Source organism: Ailuropoda melanoleuca, chromosome 14, assembly GCF_002007445.2.
Source record: "Ailuropoda melanoleuca isolate Jingjing chromosome 14, ASM200744v2, whole genome shotgun sequence".
Classification (NCBI taxonomy): domain Eukaryota; kingdom Metazoa; phylum Chordata; class Mammalia; order Carnivora; family Ursidae; genus Ailuropoda; species Ailuropoda melanoleuca.
In genome coordinates, this window is record NC_048231.1 from 41,165,130 (window position 1) to 41,174,921 (window position 9,792).

General features: G+C 62.1%; 1 protein-coding gene and 1 long non-coding RNA gene across 4 annotated transcripts in view; one reads left to right on the forward strand and one right to left on the reverse strand.

Annotated features, from left to right (window-relative positions):
* Positions 1–9,445, forward strand: part of ADSS1 (adenylosuccinate synthase 1) — a 17,924-nt gene extending 8,479 nt beyond the window's left edge. The window contains exons 3-13 of one of the 3 annotated variants that reach the window (XM_034642739.1): positions 2,028–2,090; positions 2,912–2,981; positions 3,259–3,378; positions 4,187–4,294; positions 4,395–4,476; positions 5,292–5,418; positions 6,007–6,161; positions 6,611–6,735; positions 7,572–7,669; positions 8,839–8,988; positions 9,066–9,445. In XM_034642739.1, coding sequence (XP_034498630.1) covers positions 2,028–2,090; positions 2,912–2,981; positions 3,259–3,378; positions 4,187–4,294; positions 4,395–4,476; positions 5,292–5,418; positions 6,007–6,161; positions 6,611–6,735; positions 7,572–7,669; positions 8,839–8,988; positions 9,066–9,118 — 1,151 coding nt within the window. In that variant the 3' untranslated portion in view covers positions 9,119–9,445. The remainder of the gene's footprint in view (positions 1–2,027; positions 2,091–2,911; positions 2,982–3,258; positions 3,379–4,186; positions 4,295–4,394; positions 4,477–5,291; positions 5,419–6,006; positions 6,162–6,610; positions 6,736–7,571; positions 7,670–8,838; positions 8,989–9,065) is intronic. The other 2 variants (XM_034642737.1, XM_034642738.1) reach the window with 2 other exon arrangements.
* On the reverse strand, positions 1,496–2,718 carry LOC117796022. The gene is made up of 3 exons (XR_004620328.1): positions 2,480–2,718; positions 1,910–2,011; positions 1,496–1,633 (listed from the first exon to the last, which is right to left on the reverse strand). It is a non-coding gene; the product is annotated as an uncharacterized LOC117796022 (long non-coding RNA).
* Positions 9,446–9,792: the final 347 nt, after the last annotated feature.

Here is a 9,792-nt window from a genome sequence, read left to right on the forward strand (position 1 = left end):
GGCCTCCCGCATGTGGGGCTGGCCGTGGCAGGAGAGCTGGGCTGGCCCATGGGCCTGTCCTGGGAGCCGCCAGCCTGGGCCAGAGGGAGAGAGGGCGGGAGGCCCCACGGAGCCGCGTGTGCGAGCCTGTTTGCACGTGTGCGAGTGAGCGTGTGTGGCTGTGGTACTTGAGCAAGCGTGCTGTGTGCATGGGTATGTGCAGGTGTGCAGACAAGTGTGTGTGTGTGTGTGTGTGCGCGCTCGAGCAGGGGCCAGACTCCTGCTGCATGGATGGAGGCCCAGCCTGCAGGCTCCCCTGCCTCCCCCTCCCCACAGCACCCCTGCCCTGGACTCTAGGACTGTGAGGTCTCTTGCTCTGTCTCTGTCTCTCCTCTGTCTCCCCGTCCCTCCCTCCCTCCTGGCCTCCAGGCCTGACCGCCTGTCCTGCCCTCGGCTCTTAGCCTGAGCCTCCCTTGCCCAGAGCAGCTAGCAGAGCCGCCCGGCCAGGCCGCCTGATGCCCTCCCGCAGCGGCCGGGACAATTCCTCCGGCTCCTGCCTCGACTTAGCAAGACCACCCTCTGACTTACCTGCCCCCCCTCCGGCTGAGAAGCGTGGCTACAGCCGCGGGTGTGGGCCCAGTGAGCGCACAGGGCCCGGCAAAGGGAGGGTCATGTCGGCTGAGGGGCTGTGTGCGGTCAGGCTGCACAGGAGGACGGACTCAGGCCGCTCAGTGGGCGAGGACGGCGTGGTGACCACCCCCAGTTCACCCTGGGTGGGGGCCCAGGCTGGGGCTCTGCTGCAGCCTTCTCCAGGCCCAGCCTCATCCGCTGGGCCCTGGGCCCCGCTTGGCGGTAAACGAGGCCAAGGAGACCCTGCTTGGTGAGAGGTCTCCGGCCGGTATCTGAGGAGCTGGGGTGAGTCGGGGCCAGCAGCCAGAGCCCGGGCTGGGTGGTCCCCCGGGAGCTTCACGGGGATCAGCTGGGTCCCAGCAGGCAGCGTGCTCAGCCGGGGGCAAACGTGCCAGAACTCACACAGCTGCTCCGCGGCTTGCGACATTCCCGGGGCCCTGCCACGTGGTCATTTCAGGACACGCTGGTATTTAGGTGACCTTTTGTACTCGGTGTGGCTTGCACGGTCTGAGCCACTCCCATCTGGACCCACGTCCTGTCTCCCTTGGCCGAGCCTGTGCCACCGACAGCCCTGGTGGGGACCGGGGCCGGGGGGCTCCTCCTGGAAAGACAGCAGGTGGCCCAGGCCCGCCACCTTCGGTCTAGCGTTTTGCTTCAGCCTGGACCCCACACAACATGCTGTGTGACCTGGGGCAAGTCAACTTCCTTCTCTGGGCCTCAGCCTCTGCCGCTGTGGATCGCAGTTCAGTTTTACATGGAAAGGGAAGGCACGGCTCCCCAGAGGCCCTGCTCGGGTTGGGGACTACATTTCTCCTGCTTTCCCATTTTCATGCCATTTTCATGCCAAATAAACTACACCAGCTTTATTGGGATATAATTTACAGGCCACGAAATCCAACACAGTTCAGCTTGAGAGCCTTGTCCTCATCCCACGAAGTCCCCTCTGCCAGTCTCCTCAAGCACTCGTCTGCTCTCGGGCTCTGCAAATGCCTCCTGGTGCTTTCGTTTGGTTCGGACCTTTCTTCTACCGTCATGAATACACACAACATAAATTCACCACCTCAGCCGTTTCTAGGCATGGAGCTCAGGGGCACGCAGCACGTTCACGCTGTCACACGCCCACCGCCACTGTCCGTCTCCAGAAATTTCCATCTCCCCAACCTGACACTCTGTCCCCATTCAGCACTAACCCGGTCCCCCTCCCCAGCCCTGGCGCCGCCCCTGCCGTCCCTGTGCATCTGGCTCCCTAGGCACCTCCTATGAGGGGACCCACACGGGTGTGTGTCCCTTGGTGACTCACCTGTGTCACTCAGCATAGTGTCCTCAAGGCCCACCCATCTTGCAGCAGGTGTCAGAATTCCCTTCGACATAAGTCGCCGTGTCCACTATGCGACCCAGTCCCCTGTGGTGTGTTACAGGCAACGGGGTGGTTGTCCACTTACCCGGCTTGTTCGAAGAAGCAGAAAAGAATGAGAAGAAAGGTAGGTCCGAGGCCCCGCACGCGCACCCTGGCCCAGGAAAGTCCTAGCAGTGTGGTGGCCAGCGCCCCCCGTGTGGGCTCCTGGGGGTAGTGGGGGGCGGTCATTTTCCCCAGATTGGCAGGCCCCCACCTGCCTCCTGCTGGCTCAGCCTGTGCAGAAAGCCAGGTCTGCCCTCAGGATGCAGAGAGAGGGGCAGCCCAAGGCCCCCCAAGTCTGGCTGTGGGCCTCAGTGTTTATGAGGAGCTTTCATGACACTGGGGATGGGCGGCACCTGGAGGGTCACACTCAGGAAATCTGGAAGGGGCCCTGGGACCTAGCATTTGATGAGGCCCCCCAGGACACCTAGATGTCCGGCCAGGATTGGGGACCACTGGGCCGACCACACCTACAGGAAGAATGTGGTTCCTGGGGGCTCCTGGAGGCAGAAGGCAGGCAGCGACCGAGGCCACCGGCCAGGGTGTCTGGGCAAGCTGCCCCCTGTGAAGGTCGTCTAGAGGTGGCATCCCTGAGACGTTGATGGGGTCCAAGGAGGAAGCAGGCCTCAGCCTCAGGGCTCGAGTTGAGGACAGGAGCGAGAAGAGCCAACCGGAACCTGACCCCAGGCATGAGCACCAGGAAGAACCAGGACAGAGGCCCTGCAGGGAGAGGTGGGGGTGGCCCCTGGGGGTGAAATTCTGGGCCCTTAGCAGAGAGAGAGGCCATGAGGGGAGGACACATCCCACGTGACCTTTGTGGACTCTTGCCCTGGGTGGGAGCTGGGCCAGCTGCCCAGCCTCGGCCACCTTGCCCCCGACGGCTGACCGCCTACCGCGTGACCGCAGGTCTGAAGGACTGGGAGAAGAGGCTCGTCATCTCCGACCGCGCCCACCTTGGTAAGCATACCCGGGCTGGGTGCAGGGCTGGTACCACCCACCTGCCATGGGAACAGCCACCCCACAGTGGCCCTCCTCCCCGGCATGCTGAGCCCACATAGCTCCATGAGGTCTTCTCCAAGAACTTCAAAGTGGGCAGTGGGTCAGAATCACGGTCCCCATTGGCAGATGGGAAAACCGAGGCCCAAAGGGACTCACAGTCACATGTGAGTCTGTGCTGGGCAGAGGCAGATTCTAGTATGTCCTCTTTTAAATTGGACCACCTATCCCGGGCAGCCCGGCCGTGGGCAGGGGAGCCCCATAACCCCACGTCTGTCTCTCGCTTGGGGGCACTCACCTGGCCGCGCAGTGTTTGACTTTCACCAGGCGGTCGACGGGCTGCAGGAAGTGCAACGGCAGGCCCAGGAGGGGAAGAAGTGAGTATCTCCAGGGGCTTCTCTTGTCTGGGTGGCTTTTGAGTCTGGGAGCTCTGGGGTGTGCCGAAAGGGGAACAGGGGTCCCTTGAAGCCACCACGACCACGGGCATCCCAGCCCAGCCTGACCACGTGCACGAGCCACCCAACCCCTTGCCCCACTAGCATCCACGGCCGTTCCTTTGTCCTCCAAAGATATTTATGAGAATGTGCCGGGCACTCGTTCTCCAAGCCAGGTCAGGGTGAAGCCACGGCCGTCATGCCCCATCAAGGGATGTGCTCACTTGCCACGTGTGCACACACCCACGCACCCACACGTGTGTGCACACTCAGACTCTGCACGCACACTCATACACAAGTGTGACAGGTGGCACGGCTGAGCAGGCCATTTACTGAGCCTGAGGCTGGGGCGGTGGCAGGCAGTGGGTAACAGGGTGGGCACGGCCAGCGCGCCCAGCCCCCTGGAGCAGCAGCCAGCAGACGTGGATAGCAGCATCCTCAGCGCCCGGCCAGAGGGAAGCTGGGGTCCGATGCAGACAGGATGTCTCAGAGCCAAGGCGTGGAACGACGGGAAGGTTACACCTGGCCCAGAACCACTTGCGGGGGGGCCCCAGCCCCCGGATCCCTGACAGCCAGCCAGCGGAGGGGGTGGGCAGTGGGCTCTCGCAGCTCCCCAGACTGCTGGGGAGGGCCCCTCCCAGCTTGACCCTTGTTTGTAATAGGGGTGCACACAGAGGCCGGGGTGCCGGCCCGGAACCCTGAGTGTCCGGGCTCCACACAGGCCCCCAGCTCACAGCGCCCTGTCTTCCAGTATCGGCACCACCAGGAAGGGGATCGGACCCGCCTACTCTTCCAAAGCTGCGCGCACGGGCCTCCGCGTCTGCGACCTCCTGTCGGACTTCGATGAGTTTTCTGCCAGGTACCTGAGCCACCCACAGCCTGAGGGGGGGCTGTAGCTGGAGCCAAGGGCGCCGACACCCAGGCAGGCCGAGGGTTCGCGGTCACTGTCGCCCCCACAGATTCAAGAATCTGGCCCGCCAGCACCAGTCCATGTTCCCCAGCCTGGAAGTGGACGTCGAAGGGCAACTCAAAAGGCTCAAGGTCGAGCAGCGGTGCTGGCGTGTGGGGGTGGGGGGTGCGACAGGGGCACAGCAGGGTGGGAGGTGTGGCGTGGTGCGGTGGGTGCGCTGCAGGGGGCGCAGGGGGGAGGGGGGCGCAGCGGGGGCGTGGTAAGCAGGTCTCGCCGAAGCAGGAGGCACGAGGGCCTTGTCAGATGCCCACGGAGCACTCAGGGAGCCACTGTCCCAGGCACGACTATGGCGTGGCTGGCTGTCCTGGGGACCACAGACCTCCGTGTCCCTAGCTTTCCCACAGGGGACATTTCCCAGGACGTGCTGGGGAAAGAGGCTGTCCCTGTCCTATTTGGGGTAACGGGTAAAGATGGCCTTGCTGACTCATACAGGGGCAGCACAGGGGCAGGGACAGGATGAGGAGAGCACAGAGCCCTTCCAGAAGTTTCCAAGGCTGGGCTCCTGGCTCCTCCCAGCCCTCTTGGGGGGCTGTGAATGAGGACAGGGCCAGACCAATGAAGAGGCCAGTCACACTGGATTAGGGGCCACCATAGGGACCTCAATTTAATCCCCTCTTTGAAGGCCTGTCTCCCAATACAGTCACGTTCTGAGATGCAGGGGGTCAGGACTCCAACAGCTGAACCCCAGGCAGGGACAACCACCATTCAGCCCGTGGCTGCAGGAGGAGGCTAGTTCAAACCTCACAGACAAGACGGGGCTGAGGGTCGTTCCAGGTCCCGGGACAGGTTTGCAGGGCAGGCCCCTTTTGGGAAAGGAATGTGCTGGAAGCGTCAGGCCGTCAGAAGGGGACGGGCCCCACTGCAGCCTCCTCTGTCTCCCCCACAGGGCTTTGCTGAGCGCATCCGACCCATGGTCCGAGATGGCGTCTATTTTATGTATGAGGCGCTCCACGGCACCCCCAAAAAAATCCTCGTGGAAGGCGCCAATGCAGCCCTCCTTGATATTGACTTCGGTAGGTCCCCAGCCCGACTGATCCCAATGACCCCACGTCCCTGCCTGCTGGGGACCAGGCTGGCCACTGACTGGATGTGGCAAGGCTGCCTTCCTCGGCCACACTGCCGCCCTGCCCATGACAAGGATCATGCCGCCCCTCATCTTCCTACTTCAGCTGGGAGGGGACGTGAGAGAGCTGACCTAGACAGAAAGGGAGAGAGGCCAAAGGTGCGGCCAGGGCTCCCAGCGAGGCTTGGTAGAGCCAGTGTGTCCATGCGTACGGGCCTTCTGTCCGTCCTGTCCCAACCCCCTGGCCACACCAGCACTGAGGCCACATGGTACAGGCAGGGGAGGCCCCACCATCCAAGCCAGGAGCAACCTTCTCCCTCTGTCCACCCCCAGACTCCTACATGGGCCACAGAGGTCTGTCACACGGTGCCCACGTGGGTCACTTCCCAGGATGGTCCCTGGGACCACCGGCCCTGGAGACCCCACCGAGGGGATGTGCAGGAGGCCGAACCACCCACTGCCCTCTGCCAAGCCGGAGTCCCGGGCCGAGGTGGTCTGCAGGGGTGGCAGGCAGCCCCTGACCGGCTCTGTCTTGCAGGGACCTACCCCTTTGTGACGTCATCCAACTGCACCGTGGGTGGCGTGTGCACGGGCCTGGGCATCCCCCCACAGAACATAGGCGAGGTCTACGGCGTGGTGAAAGCCTACACCACACGCGTGGGCATTGGCGCCTTCCCCACCGAACAGATCAATGTGAGTCCCCTGCCCCAGCGGGACTCGGCGGGCGGACGCAGAGGCCGTGCTGGGCGCCCAGTGGTGGGCTGTGCGGAGACACGCAGGGCAAGGGCAGAGGCAGGTATCCACAGGTGCAGCGAGGCGGCGCGCTCCAACAGCCCGCCACACACAAGCTCCCGTGGACCCCGCTTTCCCGGGAAGCACCGCAGGCAGGCGGAGTGCCTCACGGCCCCTCACAGCACCAGGCGGTGTGGCTCAGGGGTCCCGTCAGGATGCTGCTGCCGCCTTTTCTCCGCATAGCTTTGTGCCCTTGGCAGCCAGGGCCCAGGGCTCTGGTCCTGAGCAGGGGCGTGTGAGGCCAGCGTGGGAAGGGGAGGGGGAGGCAGCAGAGAGGAACGCGGAGCTCAGAAGCGGCCAGGCGCAAGCTCCCTTTCATGCCATGGGGCACCTGCTCTGCTGTCACGCAGGAAATAGGAGACCTGCTACAGAGCCGTGGCCACGAGTGGGGGGTGACCACCGGCAGGAAGAGGCGCTGTGGCTGGTTGGACCTGATGATCCTCAGATATGCTCACATGCTCAACGGCTTTACCGCGTAAGCAGCCTTTCCAGCATGTTCGCTGTGTTGGGGTGCAGGTCAGAGTCTCCCCTTCTGCTCAGCAGGGCCACAATGGTGGGTGCCGTCAGAGCCGGCCTGCCATCTGCTCCTGAGTGCGTGCGGGGACGGCGACTGCAGAGGGCCAGAGGGCGTCCAGGCACCTGCAGGAGGTTAAAGTCATGCGTCTAGACAGGGAGAGTAAGCCCAGCACCAAGGGCCTCCACTGTGGTCCTCAGGGGCACAACACCTTCTTCACAGGACCTGGCCTGGCTTGGCCGGACCTGAGTGTGCAGATCTCCGTTAGGTCTGCTGGGTGTGGGGCTGGGCGGTGGGAGGGACACACCGTCCCCACACTGGGACTAGGTGACGAAGAGCTGCGCTCTGAGCGCTGAGGTGCGGAGGCCGCAGCAAAGCAGAGGACAGGGTGGCATGGCCACCACGGGCACAGGAAGCACAGAGAGACCCCCCCCACACACGAGGGGGGAAGGAAAGGGACTGTGGAAGGAACAGGGCCTGTGCCAGGAAGAACTGTGGATCGACGCAGTCCCTGGGTGTCCCTGGGGCCACTGGCCACGAAGGAGGGCTGAGACCCTCCACGTGGCCCTGTTGGAGGGTCAGTAGGGCTGGGGCCGTGAGAACGGGGTCACATGGGGGCACCCAAGATAAGGAGACCTGGGCCAGGCAGCAGCCACACTCCCAAGCCCGCTGCATGTTTCTGGGGCCACCGCGTCTGCATTTCCCGGCTACTGTAAATAGCAGGGGAGAAGCGAGGGTGGAGGCCCAGCACACTGGCAGCTTCTCCAGTGCCTCTCCATCTGCTGGTCTGGGGACAGGCTGGCCTTGACGAAACTGGACATCCTGGATGCCCTGGACGAGGTGAAAGTCGGCGTCTCGTACAAGCTGAACGGGAAGAGGATCCCCTATTTCCCAGGTACGGGGATGCGGAGGCTTTAACGTCTGCTGCATGGGAAGGGAAGAAGGGAAGGGTCTGCAGACTGTGGGAACAGGTGGGAGCCAACCCCCGCTAGCCCCAGACCCTGGGGGACACTTCGGCACTGCCAAGGCCCACCTCCTGGGCACGCTGGAAGCTCCGCGCGAACGTAATGACTGTTTTACTTAAGAAAACACGGTTTTCAGGTATTTAAGACCTAAGGGGTTTCTGCTACCATGCGACCCTTTTTTTAGAAAGTACACAGATTTTCTTGGACCTCACAGTTCCCATTCTGACCGCACTCCCCCCAGCGGCTTCCTCCCTGCAGCCATGGGGGAGCTGGCCTCACTCTCCTCTGAGCCCGTGTGTAGACCCCCCAGTCCTCTCGGCCTGTGTCCCCTGGCCCTACTGACCCCTGACCTTTGAGAGGGCACAGCGGGGGTATGGCGTGACCCCAGGGGTCCAGGGCCCAGGGGAACATGCAATGAGGACCCCTCGGTAGACAGCTTGTTCTGGCACCTTCCATCAATAAGGGATGGTTGGCATCTACTGTGAGCCACGTGCCAGGAGTCACGGAGTTCTGGCTGGACTTGCCCTGGGAACAGGACACAGAGATCCTTCAGGATCCCTTCATGCTTCAGGGATCAGAATTTCCAGGTTCGCGGAGGGGGCGCCTCCGGGACTCAGTCGGTTAAGCATCCAACTCTTAATTTGGGCTCGGGTCATGATCTCGGGATCATTACAAGATCGAGCCCTGCGTTGGGCTCTGTGCTCAGGGCAGAGTCTGCTGGAGATTCTCTCTCTTCTCTGCCCCTCCCCTTGCACACTCGCTCTCTCCCTCTCTCTATATATATATGGATAAATAAAATCTTTAAAAAAAGAAAGAAAGAATTTCCAAACGGGGTCCATGGAATTCCTCGGCTGAGTCACCTGTGAACGTGCTAACAGAACCCTTAGGAAATCCATATCCAGGGAGGGAGGACGTGTCCCCTGGTCTAGAGGGGTACAGCCAATGTCCAAGAACCACTCCTCCCGCCCCACCGCTGACAAAACCAAACAGGGCCGCGTGCCTTGCCCCCCGCTGAGTTGCGGCAAGCAGGCCCCCGAATGGGCGACCCGAGCACCAGCATCTTCCGGACACGGGTCACCCCCACCCTCTGTCTCCCCAGCGAACCAGGAGATACTGCAGAAGGTTCAGGTCGAGTACGAAACACTGCCTGGGTGGAAGGCGGACACCACGGGCGCCAGGAAGTGGGAGGACCTCCCCCCACAGGCCCAGAACTACATCCGCTTCGTGGAGAATCACGTCGGAGTGGCAGGTGGGTGCCTGTGTCCTGGCCACCATCCCGCCCTCTGCCCCCAGCCCCCTGAGCTGAGCAGCCCTTTTCCCTTCCAGTGAAATGGGTTGGTGTTGGCAAATCAAGAGATTCGATGATCCAGCTGTTTTAGACAAAGAGAGCGCTGACCCAGCCGACTGCAGCGGCCCCGTTCCCCATCGACAGCCAGAGTCAACGCCCGAAACGAAGAAGTAGGAAAACTATTTTCTGTACTTTTATATTTCTAAGCCTTCAGCTCAGCCACCAATGTCCACAGCAATCCAAACATCTGACAGCCAACGTTGTGTACGTTTTTTTTAATTCTGCTACTGAAAATGAGCCAAAGTGCTCCAAACAGAGAACTTTCATGGCACAGTCGTTGTCATATGGCTGTATGGCCGGCTGGAGCGGTTCAGTAATAAACAGATCCAGTAGCCACTTAATGGTGGCAGTCAGTCCGTGTCTGGTTCTGACTGTCTTTTCATTTTGACTTTGGTGGTGACAACAGTCCGGGTGGCGCACATTTCCGGTACCACAAAGCCGAGTTGTTGGCTTGCTTAGATGGGCACCGGACTCGGCCCAGGCAGGAGAGACCACAGGCAGTCAGTGCTTCCCAAAAGGGAACCGTTACAGCAGCGCCCCCTTAGTGCTAAGCCCCCTGCGTGGGGCGGAGGCAGCCCCCCAGCAGCCCCTCTTCACATCAGCTGCAGACACCTGCCTTCATCCCTCTGGAGGCCACGGGATTGTCACTTCTTACGTGGCCATAGCTGCCACGAGCTTACCGTGGTCTCCACTGGAAGCAGACTA